General features: G+C 42.6%; 1 protein-coding gene across 11 annotated transcripts in view; it reads right to left on the bottom strand.

Moving 5' to 3' along the window:
- CNTRL (centriolin) overlaps positions 1–17,833 on the bottom strand; it is a 28,440-nt gene that overhangs the window by 6,210 nt on the left and 4,397 nt on the right. For 8 of the 11 annotated variants that reach the window (XM_039730746.1, XM_039730749.1, XM_039730742.1 and 5 more), the window contains 29 exons: positions 17,203–17,389; positions 16,913–17,106; positions 15,798–15,845; positions 15,171–15,290; positions 14,433–14,658; positions 13,864–13,973; positions 13,171–13,365; positions 10,650–10,803; positions 10,101–10,321; positions 9,311–9,487; positions 8,889–9,023; positions 8,652–8,797; positions 8,066–8,246; positions 7,413–7,592; positions 6,986–7,165; positions 6,355–6,471; positions 5,928–6,072; positions 5,212–5,351; positions 4,539–4,722; positions 3,974–4,284; positions 3,593–3,801; positions 3,241–3,433; positions 2,788–2,918; positions 2,510–2,650; positions 2,268–2,394; positions 1,942–2,106; positions 1,069–1,228; positions 849–964; positions 137–354 (listed from right to left, as the gene is read on the bottom strand). In XM_039730746.1, coding sequence (XP_039586680.1) covers positions 137–354; positions 849–964; positions 1,069–1,228; positions 1,942–2,106; positions 2,268–2,394; positions 2,510–2,650; positions 2,788–2,918; positions 3,241–3,433; positions 3,593–3,801; positions 3,974–4,284; positions 4,539–4,722; positions 5,212–5,351; positions 5,928–6,072; positions 6,355–6,471; positions 6,986–7,165; positions 7,413–7,592; positions 8,066–8,246; positions 8,652–8,797; positions 8,889–9,023; positions 9,311–9,487; positions 10,101–10,321; positions 10,650–10,803; positions 13,171–13,365; positions 13,864–13,973; positions 14,433–14,658; positions 15,171–15,290; positions 15,798–15,845; positions 16,913–17,106; positions 17,203–17,389 — 4,811 coding nt within the window. Of the gene's footprint in view, positions 1–136; positions 355–848; positions 965–1,068; positions 1,229–1,941; positions 2,107–2,267; positions 2,395–2,509; positions 2,651–2,787; positions 2,919–3,240; positions 3,434–3,592; positions 3,802–3,973; positions 4,285–4,538; positions 4,723–5,211; positions 5,352–5,927; positions 6,073–6,354; positions 6,472–6,985; positions 7,166–7,412; positions 7,593–8,065; positions 8,247–8,651; positions 8,798–8,888; positions 9,024–9,310; positions 9,488–10,100; positions 10,322–10,649; positions 10,804–11,865; positions 12,216–13,170; positions 13,366–13,863; positions 13,974–14,432; positions 14,659–15,170; positions 15,291–15,797; positions 15,846–16,093; positions 16,151–16,912; positions 17,107–17,202; positions 17,390–17,833 lie in introns of those variants that run through there. The other 3 variants (XM_039730752.1, XM_039730750.1, XM_039730751.1) reach the window with 3 other exon arrangements.

The following is a 17,833-nucleotide window of genomic DNA, read 5'->3' as shown; positions in this document are numbered from 1 at the left end:
ACTCCACAGAACATAAGAAAATGTCCATTCTATATCACTGGGCACCTCAGAGCTGTATTTTTAATTACCACACACAGACATTCACACACTTCCCCATCCCTTTTGATCTCTGCATGAAAAAAAGAAATTCCCCCACCTTTTGGTTTGTGACAACCTCTTCTCCAGAGTCCTGGAGTCCTCCTGCAGCTGCTCCTTCTCCCTGGCCAGAGCCTCGATGCTGCTCTGCAGAGCTCTCATCTGGGAGCCCAGGACCTCGTTCTCCTCACGGTCCTTCCTGAGGAGCTGCTCCTGCCAATCCACCTCCCCTTGCTGACACTGGAACAACCTCTGAACATTCTCCAGTTTTAATTTTTCCTAGGAGAAACAGGCATGGTGAGCAGCACGTTTCTATGGTCCAGAAGCAGAACAAGTATTGACACCCTCGGCTGCAGTCAGAGTGATTTCAGTGGAGTTGAAGTTTGAGTGCATTCAGTGGAGGAAGGTGACAATGAAATGTCACCTTCCTTGGGGACCTTTTTAATGCCAGAGATGCCCCAGCTCAGCTAAACTCCCTTCCACACTCATTGTTTGGAAGTGAGGACACAGGATCCAGATAAAAAGACTCTGGAAGCTCTTAAAAACCAGCATCCATCATTCTACAGCCACAGAAGAGTTTCTGTGCTCCCTCTGTCTCACATGCACCAAAAAATCCCATTATTTTAAAGGGCCTAGGCAGACTTAAGACTTTTCTGTGATAAGCTGAAATCAGATTAGAAACTGATTGATTTAAAAGTATCAGGACTCTTACCCAAGGCTTCAGAGAACCACAGATCTCCCAGTTTCTCATCAGCCACAGAAGCATTTCTTACCTCTAGAACAGCCACCTGGGTCTTTTCCAGCTCATTCACCTTCTGCTCATGTTGTAGTTTCAAACCTTCCAGCTCATTCTTCTCAAGTTCCAGCGTTTCCAGCACATGTTTCAGTTCTAGGAGGTGAAATACAGAGCAGTTATTGGATTAGGATGAGAACTAAAGAGCTCTGTGTGTTCCTTCCCAATCTGCACAAAACCCAGTAAATCCCAGGACATACCCATCTTATGCTTGCTGATTTGCCCAAGTATTCCCTGGAGATTTTCCTCCTCATTTCTAATATCCTTCTTTAGGACCAAAAGCTGTGCACTTCTCTCATTCATCTGGACATCCAGTTCATTCTTCTCAGCACTGAGCTCTCCCAGAAGTACTTTTATTTCCTGTGAGAATGTATCAGTGTTACAAGGAATACCATTCTTTGCAGTTCTAAATTAATATTTCATTTAAACTGAAGTTCTAAATATGTATAAAATTATTTAACAGTCTGTCATCAATATTGTGGTTTAACAAACAAAAATACAGAATATTTAAGTTAAGGTCTTGTTTGTTGATGATTTGGAGTAGTAATTCTGCAAAGATTTTGATCTCCAAATCTTACCACAACATTGTCATTCAAGAGAATAACAGACCTTAAAACAAAACCAGCCAAGAAGCCCTCACAAAAGAAAATAAACCACAAAATATAATTAGCCCTGATACTTGGTTTTGATTTCAGCAGGGAAGTACAGAATCCTCTCTGTGCAAACGGGGATGGGGACAGACTGGGGCAGCTGTGCTGTGTTTTACACACACTGATCACACTGATTTCCTCCAGCAGCTGCTCCCCAGCAACAGGAAGTCATTCACACATTTATATTTAATGTAACTTAGCTCTCAAGGGACCAATTCTGTAAGAATTACTGGAACTGGGGAGTTCTTTGTGAATCTGGACCAAGGTTTTAGTCACACCAATCCATAAAATCCATGTTCTGTTTCTCAGTGGGTTTGGGGAGGGCACAAAAAGCAAAACTGATTTTGTGGAAACCTCTTGGAAGGTTTGTAGTACTTCAAGTCTTTTGCTACAATGATTTGAAAACTCATTTGGGAAACTTGCCCTTATTTGGCGAAGTTTTTCATGTGCTTCAGTCTCTCCATCTCGAAGAGCTTCTTTGAGGTCACCTGTCCTTTGGGAAATGCACTCCTGAAGGCCATGGAGCTCTTCTGTTCTTTGAGTCACCTGCTGCTCCAGGAACAAGAGCTCTTGCTTCTGAGCAGAAATCTACAGTGGAGAATTTAACAGAAGAATCAGTGCAAGCTTGTGTTTGTGTAGCTAAACATGAAAAAAACCCACGTGAAAAAGAGAGACTGGGATCATAATTGTGAGACAAAAGTTCAATTCCAACCAAATGGATAGCCCAGGGTTCCTAGGCCAAGCCTCACCTGATCTTTCAATGTTTCCAGTTCAGTTTTCTTGCCCTGAACAAGGTTTTCTGCTTCTCTGATGATCTGGAGATGCTGGCCCTCGTTACCTTCTGCAAGTCTGATGTCTCCCTGGAGCTTCTGCAGACTGAGAGTGAGGATTACAACAGGAGTCAGAAGAAGTGGGACTATCTTAGGAAGTGACTCACTGGAGGAGGACATGTCTAACTTAACACAGTCCATGGTAAATTGAAAGTCCTCACCTTTCAGTGAGCATTTCTATCTTCTGGTTTAATGACTGCAACTCAGAGTCTCTTGCAGCCACCATTTTGTTGATTTCCTTCAAAATACCTTCTTGTTCCCTCTTAAACTGTTCCAAATCCCTCGTATCTGTCTGTAATAACCTAGAAGAGCATTTATGCCTTTTCATATTAACATTTCAACAGCTCTCCCCCTCCAAAAGCAGTGCCTTGGTACTGGATAGATCCCAGTCCTTGTCCTCACCCCGTGTGCCACAAACCCACAGGAGCACCCAGGGTACCTGAGCTGCTGAGATGCTTTCACAAGTTTGGTGGCTGTTTCCTGAGCCCTCTGCTCCAGCTCCTCTGCCTCCATTTCAGTGCAGGACAAATGGTGTTTGGCACGGTTGTACTTCTGCAGAGCCTCTTTAGTCTAAAGCAAAAATTGGAGATTGAGATGATACGTTCCTTGGGCTGCATTTGCTGTTCAAAGGTGAGCTCCTGGCTTGGATATTCCACCTCAGCCTTCTCCCTCTTTCTACCATGAACAACTTTTTCTCCTCTCTTGTCCAGAGCAGAAAACCTTCCTCCTCTTCAACAAGGACTAAACCAAGTTCTTCTAGCACAGTTTATTTCCCAACTTACTTTCTAGAAGCATTTAAAGAGGTTCCAGGTTACCCATGTGAAAATAAACCGCCTAGACAAACAAAACAGCACTCAAATCCTTCTGCCCTCAGGGCTTTGCCTTCCCTCACCTTGCCCCGGGTGCTCTCCAGTTCCACCTGAGCCTCTGTGAGGAGCCTGTCAGCCTCTCTGAGCTCAGCCCGGCGTTTCAGGAGAGTTTTCTCTGCACACTCAATCTCCTCTGCAACATCTTCCTGCTGCTGAAGGGACTTCTCCAGCTGCAGCTCTGCAAGGAGGCTGTCAGCATGGCCATCAATAAAGTCCCTGAAAGGTCAGGATGAAAAACACGGAATTAAAATACAAAGATGCCAAAGATCTGGGAGCCTCTTGAAGTTCTAGACTTGTAAACGAGTCACAAAGCTGACTTTTGCTGGGCAAAGGTTTAGGTATTTGCACAGGTTTCCCCTCAGTGCCCTTTCCCACCTGCGTGTGCTCAGTTTCTGAGCTGCCCGGCGCAGCTCTGCCACTTCACGTTCCAGCTCTTCTCTTTCCTGCTCAAGTTCTTCAAGATTTCCATGCAATCTTTCCACCTCCTTTCTGTATTTATGCTCAGCTGCCTCTGAGCATTTCTCTTTGTATTTCTGAGACTTTAAATAGCACACGGTGTCTTCCAGCCTTGAGACTTCACTCTCCTGCACACAGGGAACAGAACAACACAATCAGGATCTATTTTCCAGCTGAGGCCTCCTGACACCCAGGAGCAGCTCCAGATGGCAAAGGCTGTAACCAGACCCAGACCCCTCCTAGCAGGAAGCTTTTCCTAGAATACATTTGTTCCCAAGGGTCCCAGCTGCAGGCTCTTACCAGATCCTGATGTTGAGGCACGTTGCAGTGGAGCACTCCCAGGGGAACCAGTGGCACGGTGCAGTTTGGAGGCAGAGGGCCACAAACCACCTGGGATCCCAGAGGAGCTGGGCCATGGATGATGGATCCAGGAGCAACTGGAGCTCCAGGGGCTGCTGCAGGAGGGGGGCCATAAACCCCCACGCCCTGAGGTGCAGGGGCCCCATCTGGAAGGGCAGTGTAAATAACTGTGCCCGGGGGTGGGACAAAGGGACAGGCTTCAGGGACGGGAGATCCTGCATTTCCTTCACCATCTTCTTTTGCTCTTATTTCTTTAAAAGAGACAAAACCAAACATGTTACTTTTAATAACTTTTTCAGTAGAGATAGTCTTCAAATGGACATCCTAAATTCTATGTAATTTACAAAAATGTAACAAATGTTGCTTAAAAAATTTATTCAACTGTTTATTCAGTAATAAACATTTATATTCACTGATGCCCATAAAAAATAAAAAATCTCAGTGAACTCTAAGCAAGCATTTCTTTAGTCTGCTCCTAAACATTCTGAGACTGACTCTGACTTACCTTTGCCAGAATTTGCTTCGTACAGCCTGTTTCTGACTGGTGAATAAACCCAACATCCTTGGCTGGGCAAATCCTCCCTCCCACAGGGCCTGTGCTGAGCATCCTCTCTCCTGGCTGGGGATGTGCCAGAGCACCCCAAACACACTCCAGAGTCTTTAGTGCTCTGGGAAGCAGGAGTTGAAGCCTAAAAAAAATAAAATACAGCATGTGTTAATCTAGAAATGACAAATCATGGCAAATAAAGGAGTTGTTGCAGACATTTTAAGGATTTTTCAGAACAGGTTACACATACCCTGCTGCCTCTCAGCTCTAAGCATGATGCTGCTTTAAAAGCACTGAATATATTTTAACAGTATTGGTTTTAAATTCAGACAAATACCCCCATGAAAGCAATGTTTGTCTGTAACATCTCCTTTTAACCCTTACCTACAGGGATTTTCAGCACTGCCCCTGGACAGTTCTGTCCCCATGTTATGTACCTGGACTCCTATCAGCATAGTAAAGGGCTTTACCAGGGAACATTTGTGTGTGATTTATTTCAGTACTTCTCCTACATGCCAGCCAATATGTGTTCTTAAATTTCTCCCAAACCTACTAAATTTAAAATGCACTTTCCCCCATCAAAGGGCTTTCCACAAGGAAAACAACCCACCAGAGGATTTTTATTCCTGACCTGTGATGATGGCAGGTAGTACCAGTATCCCCCTCTTTTCAGGGGCTCTGCTGTGCTGGGGCTCTGATCATTCTGCTGTAAGAGCACATTTCTGAGGGCTGCAATTTCATCCTGTAAGGTTTCAATTTCATCTTTGTTACCTGGAAATTAAGCACAGTTTTAGAGTCATCCAAGGCAAATGGTTAAATAGATACCATTTCTGAGGGCTGCAATTTCATCCTGTAAGGTTTCAATTTCATCTTTGTTACCTGGAAATTAAGCACAGTTTTAGAGCTTAATCCAAGGCAAATGGTTAAATAGATATTGCAGTCAACTTTTCCCTCAATGTTATCCAGTTCAACTGGAACTATACTTAAAAAAATTAATTGCTGAGGGAAACAAACTAAATATTATCTGTAATGACAGGCATACACAGGGGGTTTGGTGATTTGAGATTGGGGAAATACAAGTTCAGATCCAGGTAAGTGCTGCTCATTTTGCTTACACAGAGCTCTGCCAATGTCCTGAGCAGTTTAAATGGAATGCTCAGCACAATCAGGGCTTCCTAAAGAGCTGTAAAGAGTGCAAACTAATGAACATTGACACATATCTTGTATAAACCTGTGCAGAAGGATATTCTCAACACTATTCTCCAGATTCAAACAGTGAGAAATGGGGAATAACAATCTTCTGTATCTCTGTCTGTGTGCAAGAGGTGGAGAGAAAAGAGAAATTACCTGTCCCAGTATTATCCAAGAACCATTTCAAACGGTCAATCTCTGCTTTTTGCTGTTCCACAGCTTCACTTAATTTATTAATTTCAAACTTCTGAGTGTCTGATGCAACAGTTTTCTCCCCAGCTTTCTCCATTTCCTGCAGAAGCTATTTGAAATAGAAGTTTCAATCACAAAAAGCTCCCACTCAATGCCACAAAGCTGTCCTTCCCATCCCCTCATATGAGGATGCTTGAGTGAACAGGTGATGGCTCTCCTTACAACTCACGCTGCTCCAGGTTTTCAGTTTGCTCTGGGGCAGGTGTCAGGGGAGGGAAGAACACTGATTTGGGAAAACTTGAGGGGAAAAGGGCAGGGCAAGAACCTCTAAACATGACATTTCCAGAAACTCACTGGTATTTTATCATATAACACAGAGCAAACAACCTACTTGCTCTTCCTTCTCCTTCAGGAGTTGTTGCAGCAATTCTCTTTCTGCTTCTGCTTTGGCAAGAGCCTGGGAAGCACGAGCTGCCTCAGCACAGAACTCCTGGGCTTCCTCAAGCTCCTGAAATTGAGATTTCCATTTGAGCTGTAGTTTGCAGGAACGTTTCTCAGGCTTGAGATGTGCCATTGTGAAAAGTTAACCACTGAGAAACATCAGCACCTGACTGTTCTGGAAGCCCAGACACATGTAAAATACTGTTTCTCCTTTAACTTCACAGCAGTGGTACAGAGGAGAGGTTATTATGTAGCTAGAAGTACTTCCCAGTTTGAAAAGGAGTTTCCAGTCCTTTCTTTTGTTTTTCTGGCTTACAGAACAATGTATTATCTATTGTTTGCCTTTCAGTTAATAAAAGACTAATGATCTTCCCTCTCCCTTTCCCTCCCACAGCAGGAACCTGTCCATACCCACATTTCCTCCCTCACCTCCTGCATCTCAAACTCTGCCCAAAGCAAGAGCTTCTGTGCAGCTCAGAACAATTTAGAAGAAAGCTCTGAAGCTCATTTGAAGGACACCAGCCCTGCTCCCACCACAATGGCATTAACAAGCAATTAACTCATTGCCCATGCTGATTTACCTCGGCTCTCTCCTGCTGGATCCTGAGCACAGTCCCCTGCAGAGCCTGGAGCTGGCTGGCAGTGATGGAGAGCTCGTTGGCTGCCAGCTTGTCTGAGGTGATCACTGCTCTCTGCAGCTCCTTCAGCTCCTTGTCCAGACTCAGCACTTGCACTTGTGCCCTGGCATCTTCTATTTTTTTCTGAAAGCAGGAAAATAGACTTTAACAAAGTACTTTCTTTCATCTTCCCCCCACCCCATTTCATATTATTTAGGAAAAAATCTAAAGTGAGGACAAGCAGTAAAATTTAAGGAAAAGCAAGATGTTGTATTTAACATTTGTGTTCCTGCATGTGTTGTTTTAACTTAGAAAGCAAAAATTCACAAGTTTTTGTTTCTCTTTCCTGAGCAATCCAAGGGTGCACAGACCTGCCCTCACCCATTCTTACCCTTTTCTCCAAATCCTCCAGCTGAGCAAGAATAGCCTCTTTTTCTTCATCTGCCTCCTGGAGCTGCTGATCAGCCAGGCCCTGAATCTCCTCCATGCTCTTTATTTTTTCATGTAAACATTGAATTTCATTCTCTAACTGATGCACCTTGTTCTTATTTTGCCTGTTTTCAGCTTTAACCTGTAAGTAAAATGCATTAGAATAAGTGGCCATACACTTTTTTCCAATCAAAAGCCAACCTGTTTTAATTAAATTAATTAAATTTCTGAGAAATGCAGTTACCAGCATACTTTGCATCAAAACAGAAAGGAAAGGCAACTACTGTGCCACTGTAGCTGTAATATTTAAGAGTGCCTCAGTTATTTTATTAGAGATCTGTATAATGATCTTTCAAGAAGGTTCAGAGCTGTGTTTTTCTAGTGGTCTTTAAAGTCTTTGTTGCCTCTGAGAGATCATTGACTAAATTCCAATTCACCAAATAATCAGGTAAAAATCAGGAAGAGTATTAATGAAAAATCAAATCAGACTGCACTGTTACACAGAGGACAGAGCACAGCAAAGCTTCAAGTGAGACTTGATCCTTCAGCTGCAGGTGACATTTTTTAGACTAAGCTGAAATTGTCTCACTCTTCCTTGTGTTGTTTGATACATGCCTGTCTGTATTTCTCCTGCATTTCTTGCAGTTTTTCCTGCTGGGATACCACTTCTTCCTGCAACTGTCTCTGTCCAGCCTGTGCTCTCTCTTTTTCCTTCTGTGCATCAGCAAGGATGTCATTGAATTCCTTCTGCAGACTTGCAAGGTTTTTCCCTAAAATATCAGCTGAATTTGGACACCTGAAAGAGAAACAATCAGGTTCTAAGACAGAAAACAGTGATTTTAAGTTGTGACCCCAGATACTGAAATCATGACTAACAAACAGTGCAAGTTTGAGAGATGCTGTGTAATTCAGTCAGGTTAGGTTGGAAAAGCCCTGAGTTCATCAAATCCAACCACTCCCCCAGGACTGCCAAGGCCTCCACTAACCCATGTCCCCAAGTGCCACATCTAAACATTTTTTAAATCCCTCCAGTGCTGGTGACTGCCCTGGGCAGCCTGTTCCAATTCCTGTCAAGACTTTCAGTGAGGAAAATTTCCCAGATATCCACTCTGAACCTTTCCTGGCACAACCTGGGGCCATTTCCTCTTGTCCTGCCCCTTTCACATGCTCAAATCTCACACTGCACTTTCATTTTACTCACTTCATCTCTCCTGCTCCTGTCTGTAGCCTTTTCCTGAGTTCATTTATACAAGCCATGACATCCTCAGGATGAATTAAGTTACCAACTGCATGGTTTAGCTGATTCTGGAGATCTTTAAGCTGTTGTTTTAGGAAATTATTGTCTCCCTAAAAACAAACAAAAAAAATTTCACACAGATGTAAGCAAATAAATCCACAAGTGATAATAGCTAGGATTTTTATACACCAGAAACTTCACCTGCAATTGCTTGAACTGTAAATGCAGCTTGTAATTTTGTTGTTCCTTTTCTTCTGCCAGCTGTGCTTTGCTCTGAGCATTCTCTAACAGCTGTCTTTCCTTTTCAAGTTCATCCTGCAGGGCTGACAGTTCCACCTACAAAACCACAAAACCTCCAGATTAATATCCCCACTCCCAACCCCAACCTGTCACCCAAACACACGACAGATGCATTTCTTAAAATGCAATAATATGACAACACCTAGAAAAGATCCAAGAAAACAACCCCAAGCAAACCATCTGCACCTGCTTCAGAGCACAGTTCTAAATCCCAGCCAAGTGACACTGGGGACACACCTACACCAGCAGCTGTGATTTAGCTTTGGAGATGAGGTGTCCTGGGGTAGCTAACACCTCTGGCAGCACCAAAGCTCTGTTCTTACCTGGCTAAGTTGTTTCAGTCTTTCAAATTCTTCTTTTTGCTGCTTGGCTTCAGCATCTCTCTCTCTTAACTGAGCTTCCAGCTCAGCCTTGTGGGTGCTGACCTTCTCCTGAGCACCTTGAAGGGACTCATTTATCTCTCTCTGCTCCTGGAGTGAACTCTCCAACATTGCAATTTCCTGGAATTTAATACCCATTTTAAAAGGATGTACATGGGACAGCCAAAATTTAAAGAGCATTTGCCTCCCCTTTAACTCAGCAACTCCATTAAAATTTGAATGGGGGTGGCACTTCTACCTGCAAGGCCAGGTCAGAGGTGCCACTGGCTGTCCAAAATCTCCCCCCAGCTTAGCAAGGTGGAGCTGGAAGTGAAGCAGAACTGTGCCAGGAGTTCAGGCTCACAGAACACTCCTCAGGATGCCCAGACTGCTCTGTGTCACTGGCTGACAGGGCAGATCCAGCTGCTGACACACCCCTGGGCAGTGTCAGAGGGTTCACTGCTGCCATTCCCCAGAGTCACCTCCAAACCCATTTGCAGTGATGTCTGCAAGGTGAAACCTGCATTTCTGAGCCATCTCCCACAAAGCACAGCTTTACTGCCTGTCTCTTACAAGTGGTTTTAAAGGCCAGATTCTATTCTTGAGGTGTGTGGGCACATCTCATCATGTTCCTGTATCAGAAATTATTTTGTCCAAGGAATTGTGCTTCCCTAGTCCCAATCTGATCACCAGCTTATTTTTTCAAGTTTATTCTTAGATATCTAAACTTGGGAATAGAGGTATTAAGCCTTACTTTTCTCATATTTTCTGCATCCATGGCAACCACTTCCAGGTTGTTTTTATCCTCCTCCAGACCTGCCAATCTTCCCAGCAAAGATTCTTTTTCCTTTTGCAACTTCTTACACTCCTCATTGGCCTGTTTTGCCTGATGCTTCACACTCTGCAGGTATTCCTGTAAGCCAATGATAATACTTTCCAAATCCCTTTTCAGTGCTTCATTTGTTGCTATTTGACCTGCAGGAATGCAAAATGAATTGGAGGTAGTTAAGAAGCCACAATTATTTACCAAACAAACCAAACTGCCTTCCTTCATCATTTCAAATGTTTGCCACTGGAGTAAGTAAAAACAAGTACCTAGAACTCAACGAGAAAATATTGTTTTTAAGGTTAGGATTCCCAATATTACTGTGTTAACCTGACCACTGGAAGAGTTAAAAGAAATTGCAGAAATTGTACCTATTCTGTATTTCATTTAAGCAAAGATAAACAAAACAAACCTCAATTCAATTGTCATGTTGCCCTAAGTACAAGAAATACCTTGAGACAAAAATTAAAAGTGTACCATCAGTGAGCTGCTGCTCCAAATCCTTGATTTCCTCAGTTTCCTTGGCAATCCTGCAGAGCATCTCATCCAGGCGAGTCTCCAGCTGCTGGCAGTGTCTGTTCATCATATCCAGGTGCTGTTCTTTACTTGCTTTTTGAGCTTTCATGTGAGCCTGTCAAGTAACAGAAAGGCAAAGCAGGGCATCAACACAGATTTAAAACATCAAACTGGGATTTTGTCTCAGTTCTGCAGTGTCCCACTATCAGCAAGTAAAGCCATGTGGTGCTTTGGGGTTTGTACTTGTTGGTATTTCCCTCAGTCCTGCCCCACAAAGGACCCCAGATAAGCAGCAATCTGTGAGTGCCAGCATTGTCTGCAGGCTCCCCCTGCCCAGGCTGAATAAAGCCTGCATTTATAAGTTAGTACTCATGGCTACTATCTTTCTTCCTGCCTTTACATTTGTTCTACCATTTCCTCTCTCAGTCAAGAACAAACATGATTTCTCCCAGAACCTTTAATCCTGTCATTCTGCATTGCCCTCACAGCAGATGATGCTTTAGAACATGTCAGGTCAGCACTTGAATGAAAATACTCTGAATAAACAGCAAGTCGGGTCAACTTTACAGTTACTAAGTAAATATTCCTAAGTAAATCTTATTTTATTAAAATATTTCTGAGAGATACATTACACAGCTCACACAGACTCTGGCAAGGACTTAATGCATTTAGGATGAATTAACTGATTGTTTCAGCTGTTTACAAAAACTTGGTTATCAACAGAATAAAGTGTTATTTCTTACCAGTGTGAAATTGCTCAGAAACAACTCAAACACCAGAAACCGGGGAAAATACAGAATTATACTGTCACGATTAACTGCATGTTTTTCTTACTACTCAAAAAAAAAAATAAATCAAGCTAACAGTAGAAAATTTAAATATGAGTTCTCAGAAGAAAGAACACTTACAAAGTTGCTTCCATAACAAAAGTAAATGGATAACACCAAAGCTTTTTGTATTTTTAATAGATTAAACCGGAAGTTAACTTAAAAATACATATCAGCACAGTTCAACTTGTCACCTTGCTAAACACAAACTGCCCTGCAGCCTTCAAAACCCAAATTCCAACAAGCAAAGCTCGAGCCGCCGCCACTCAGCCATCTTGCCGCGGCTGCTGAACGGCACCAAAAATGCACTTTTAAAAAGAAACAAAAAGCCACAAATCCCCCCCACTTACAGCTTTGCCTTTGTCTTTCCTTCCCGAGACAGCACTTGCAGGACGCCCCACCCCTGAGCGGGAATTCATTTGAATAAAGCACCGGAGCTTCGGCACGGCAGGAGCTGAGCGGAGTCTGCGGGGCCGGGCCGGGGGCCGGGGCTGCAGCTGGAGCTGGAGCTGGAGCTGCTGCCCTGGCTCTGCTGCTGCTCCCGGCCCCGTTCCCGGTCCCAGCCCCGTTCCCGGCCGTTGGCCCGCACGGCGTTTCCTGTGTTGTGATTCGAAGCGAGGGGCGGCCTCGGGCAGGGCTGGGCCGGCTCCTGCCCCTGTCCCGCTCCTGCCCCTGCCCCTGCCCCTGCCCTGCCCCTGTCCCGGCTCCTGCCCCTGTCCCGGCTCCTGCCCCTGTCCCGGCTCCTGCCCCTGCCCCGGCTCCTGCCCGGCTCCTGCCCCTGCCCCTGCCCCTGTCTCTGTCCCGCTCCTGCCCCTGCCCCTGCCCCTGTCCCGCTCCTGCCCCGGGAGCCTTCCCGGAACGTGCTCGGCCCTTCTGCCACCCAACAGCCGAGGAAATTAAGTTTAAAACACAAAAGGAGCTTTTTAAACAAGTGTTTGCGTGCCTCTGCTGAAAACGGAGCCAAGCAGGGAAATACTTTCATTTCTCACTTAAAAGCACCGAGCTGGCTTGAAAAACTTTCATTTAGAGATACAAGCTTTTTAAAAAACTCTATTAAAGATAATTCAGTTAAATTTTATTTTAATTTCTCTAAGTGTTTGCTGTACCTGAGCACAGTTCTAACTCAGAAAAGTCCTGCACCCCTGATGATCACAAATTTAGCTGGAAGCTGGGGCTCTCCTTGGCACCCCAGCCCCAGGAGCTGTGCCCTTGCTGATTCTCTCAGGGCTGGAGGTGACAGCAGGGAAAGGCCATCAGCCCCCACCAAGCAGGCTGGATAAGCACTGCCACACACAGATCTTTAAAAACCTTTAAGGCCAGACTCCACAAAAAGATGCACAAAGGATTTCTTACACAGAAATTGTCTGCAAGGCTCTGCCCAGTGTGTCTGTGCAAAGCATAAAGATGTATTTCTTAATGTGCTCTACAGCACCTGCTGGGAAAATGAGCTGCTCAAGTGTTTAACCAAAGCTGGTTGGTTTGCTGGGATTTTTTAACTGTAAAGATTTTTTGACTTTCAAACCATAAGTTAATGACTTTGATAAACAGCAAAAGAATATCACTCAGGAAATAGGCACAAGTGAATGGGCACCTGCTAAAGCTGCCTTTAGTCCATTGCACAGTATATAAAAATTTCAGATTCTGCTTTTACTTACATGCCTTGGATCCTCAGGATTTACAGACCCAAGAGAACTCTGCAAATCTTCAAGCTCTTTTTGATTTTTCCCTATTTCTCTTTTCTGTTTCTCTATTTGTTTTTCCAGTTCTAAGGTTTCATTGCGTAGCTCCTGCAGGATTTGTAACTTTTCACTCAATTTCTGTTCAATTGCTTCCTTGCTGGCCTGGGAGATCTGGAGACAGCATTTGGATGTTGAGTGGTTGGAAATACACAGATGATCAAGAATATATTTAACATTTAAATAAAGACAGTCCTGGTCACTGGTTTTCAGGCAAGATTAAAAATTAAAAATAGCAACAACTGATGCCAGTGGAAGAAGTGGAAGAGCTGTTTTAGTTTAATGCTGATAAATTAATTCTTGCTGCCAATTCTGTAGCCACATTGCTTATCAGCTGCTCAACTCAACCTACACAGGAGGTTCTTCCAAAGGGTTCTGGGGAAGTCAGCAATAAATCAGCAGCAACATGGAGCAGATGCCATTAACTGCACTACAGCTCTAACAGCTGATTTATGAACAAGCTCTCTAAAACTTGGAAGATTTTTCTGATGCTTGACACATGGATTTATGTCTGTACAGTGACCTCCTTATAAGAATGGGGAGAAAAAAGTTGTATTTTCTTACACCAACACCGCTTCAAACACCTTCCTTGCTCTTTGTGGAAAAACTTACTTTTTTCTGAGCCAGAGCATCCTCCAGTTGCTGCAGTTCCCCTGTTACTTTCAGCACTTGTTGCTCTGCATCTCCAATTTCACTTTGCAGTTCTTCTAATCTTCTTTGTGCTGCAGACAAAAGAAACCCAACACAAAACCCACAATCCCACAAAATACATTATAATATTGTGTATAACACTGACACACAGCTGTGTATGAACACATTAATCAGCACTAATCAGCATTAACACCCTGATAATTACAGCTAATGCATTCTGCTTTCTCAGAAAGCAAGTCCAAAGTTTAACAAGTACAACACAATTAAATTCATGCATCAAATATGAAACCTCCCTAGAACTGTGTTTTCAATAACATGTAATGCTCTCATCCTGAGTTATCTTAAAATAACAGCAGTAAGAAACTGTAGCAGTTTTGACACCAAAAATGCATCAAGTCCAGTGTTTAACAATCACAGCACTTCCAGCCTTTGACACACTGTTTCTATCTGATGTCAAGCATGTAACCTCTGGAATAAACCATACTGACACACATGTTTTTATCTTCATTTAATAAAAAATAAGGTTTTACCTGAATTAATCTTTTCTCTCTTATCCTGCAGTACTTTATCTAGACTTTGGAGATGTGATTCCAGCTGGGGTTTCCTACAGGAGTCATCTTCCTGCTGTTGCACTTTCCCAACCTGCAGCTGCTGAGCTTGGTCGGAGATGTAGCCTTCCCTTATGAACATATTTCTTTTGTACCTGGCCTTGCCAATGTAGGGACTTTCACCAGGTACATCATCAAGTTCAACCTCCTGAAATGCAAGAAGCAGAGTCTTTATCTCAGAACTATGGCTGCAGTCAGCTCCTAGCATGCATTGAGTTCTCTTATTAAGCACAAAAAGGAAAACCACTCTGAAATTAGAAGAATAAGAAGAAAACAGATTATGCTTAACAGTTTTGGCCTTGAACATTGTTATTTTAGAACGGAATTAAAACCAATCAAACCCAACTGAGGTGTGCCCAGTTTGTTGCAGATGTCTGGAGGAACTTTTTCTTAGTATATTAAATTTACTTAGATTCTATTTAGTACATACATTGTTGCACTTAAGTTTACTCAGACATAACTTAATCGAAGTCTGATTACTGATTTTTACTTTTCTTATGGATTTCATTCTGGCATTTTTGTTTGCAGGTATGACAGAGGTTGTGCCTTTAAAAAAGCAGTATCTATTAGATTATAGGAAAACTAATAAGGTTTTTATTTTTCAAGTTGAAGAATCAAGGGAAACAGCAATAAAAAGATCCATGACTTAAAAATTATTACCTCTGAGGGCAAATAATTCAAGGGCTCAAATTTGACATCGATCTTGTAAAAGGCCAGCTCCTGCTCCAGCTCATACTGCTTCTGGCAAGCCCGGGTCAGCTCCACTGTCTTCTGCTTCAGCTAAGGAAGCAAAAACCCAGTGAGATCATCCTCTGGAATTCACTCGTCACTGGCACACACAGTGCAGCTCCAGAGAGAGCAGGGCACAGCCCCCAGTGTGGGAACAAAGCTCACAGCACAGCTCAGGATCAAGGATATCACAAAGGGCACTTTTACAATGGTGACTAAGAGGAGACAAAAGCCCCACAATTAATAGAATACAAATGATCACATGAAAGGCCTTTTAAGTTTATGTACATCAAAGTGACAAGTTTATTTTTAACCCTAGTTTAGGATAAAGCAATAATTTGGGTATGATCCTTCAGCAAAATCTAGGCCAAAATAACAAATGCATTTACTGCTACTAGTGAGCATGAGGACTATTAACCAAAATATCTCAGTTGTCAAGAGTACAAAGTCTATGTATTTTATTTTAGCCTAACTATGTGCTAGATTGGTTTTGAGGTTATTTTTAAGTAAAGGTCCATCATGTGATTTCTTTTTAAATCAACTTTTCACACTGAATACCTGAAGGAGAACATGCAGCACGATTCCAATAGAGAGTGGAAAGCAGAACTAATGGAGGAAAAGAAATAGAACAGGAAAGGCTTAAAGAAAGATTTCAAAACCTGATAAATGTCATGCAAAAATTAACTCTGTTTCAGAGAAAAGGGGGAAAAATAGGAAGAAAATTGTATTCCAAACCATAGTGACTATAAAAATCTCACTGGGACACTTCATAATAATGTTGCTACTTCAGGGAACGTGCAAATACATCCTAGAAATAAAACCAGCCATGCAACCCAGGGGCACAGTGGGGCTACCTTGAGTGAGGAACAAAGGCTCTGCAGGAAGGGGACTGTGACAAACCCAGACACCAGCTAAAGGGAGACAGAAGTGAGCCAAGTTTGTCATCCAAAGGAGAAGAGAGGGGTCAAACTGCAAAGTATTTGCTTCTAATCTCCTTATACTGCAAACTTCATTTTAGAAGCAGACTGCTGGTTAGTGTGTGTGTTCAGCTATAGAAGTACCAGGTATGAGAGTCTGAAGGATAAAATTTCAGAGGACAAGTCTCACAGGATAAAATCCAAATATTAAGTTCCATCAGGTCATTCACAATCCAGCACTCTCAAGTCAGTAGGACATTGCCTGCATTTTATGGCTACCAATGGAAGAGATTCAAACGTAAGACTTTAGGATGATGTGAATAAAATACAATTAAATTTGTGAGCATTACCCAAAATAATAATCAAGGGCTATTACTGACATACAACTTGTGTGCACATCTTGTTTTTGCAAAAGTAGCAATTTTCTTCCTTATTGCAGCAGCACCTCAGAGTCTGACCAGTGCAGCATATTCAGAACATCAACAATTCAGCAGCTTAACCTTTCATCAACAGACTAAATTTTAAACAGACATATATGAATAATTACTAGAAACAAAGAAGTTACTATCAATCACAGGAGTAATACTCAGTGCTGTTTCCATATACTTAACTTTTTCCACAGAAAGAATATTGAAGGTCAACAATAACTCTCTAAAGAGCTGGAAGTCTCTCAGTTTTAAAATTAAATCTTCAGTCACTTGAACTCTCACACTGACAGCTCTGTGTCTGTTCCCTTAGTGCCAGGGATTATCTTACCAGCTCGTTTTTGGTGCCCAGGTCCCTCTGTAGCTCTTGAAAGCTTTGTCTCTGTTGCACAGCCTTTTCCTTTAGTGACTTGTTGAGCTCATCTTGATGCTGAAGTTGCTCAAGCACTTTGGTCTGGTTAAGTTTCACGCTCTCCATCTCCTTTTTTGTGTTTTCCAACTCTTTTTCTAATTTTTCTATCTCTTCTGAAAAACAAAATCAGAGAAACATCCCAATAGAAAAATCTTTTCCTTCCAAACTTGAATTTCATGTCATTCATTTAAGATTTTACAGATCATTACCCAAATTAAACCTCTCCAGAGCTTCCTGCCTGTCATGGTTTGTCACTGGCTGTCCATCCAGGTTTTCCAGTGCCCTCAGGTGGAATATGGTGTACAAGCAGTAGTGAGGCAGACATGCAACTGGGTTTCCAGCAAGGAACAGAGAGGTCAGATCATGCAGAGGCTTTAGTTTAGCTATATCATGGAGCTAAATCAAAGAGAAACAAAACAATGATTAGACATCCTTCTGAGAAGAATTAAACCCCCAGGAGTAAATTTCTGATTATGTAGGATGGTCTGTATTAAAAGATTTATTGTAATCTTTATGCTGAAGAATAATCTCTAAAAACCTACCAAAATACACAGTATTATGACTAAAGTCACTTCTTAAAATCAAACTATTTCCTCTATAAAAAAATGCCACTGCAAAGAGTGTAAATGCAGTCAAGCTTTATCTTGGAAACGTCAAGATACCAAAGCCTGTGGATGAATAAGCACCCAAAAAGTTATGCTTTCCCAAACAACATAATATAGGTTTGTATCTTCACTACCTGCACAACAGGAGTTTCTCTGATAAATAACTTTATTAGGCTCCCAAGTGCTGCATTTCACAGCAGACTGTGTGGAAAGACACCCAGCAATTACCCAGAGT

This window comes from Passer montanus, unplaced genomic scaffold, assembly GCF_014805655.1.
Source record: "Passer montanus isolate IOZ18808 unplaced genomic scaffold, ASM1480565v1 scaffold73, whole genome shotgun sequence".
Classification (NCBI taxonomy): domain Eukaryota; kingdom Metazoa; phylum Chordata; class Aves; order Passeriformes; family Passeridae; genus Passer; species Passer montanus.
Note: the sequence above shows the minus strand (reverse complement) of the source record. Positions and strands in the feature narration are given on the sequence as shown.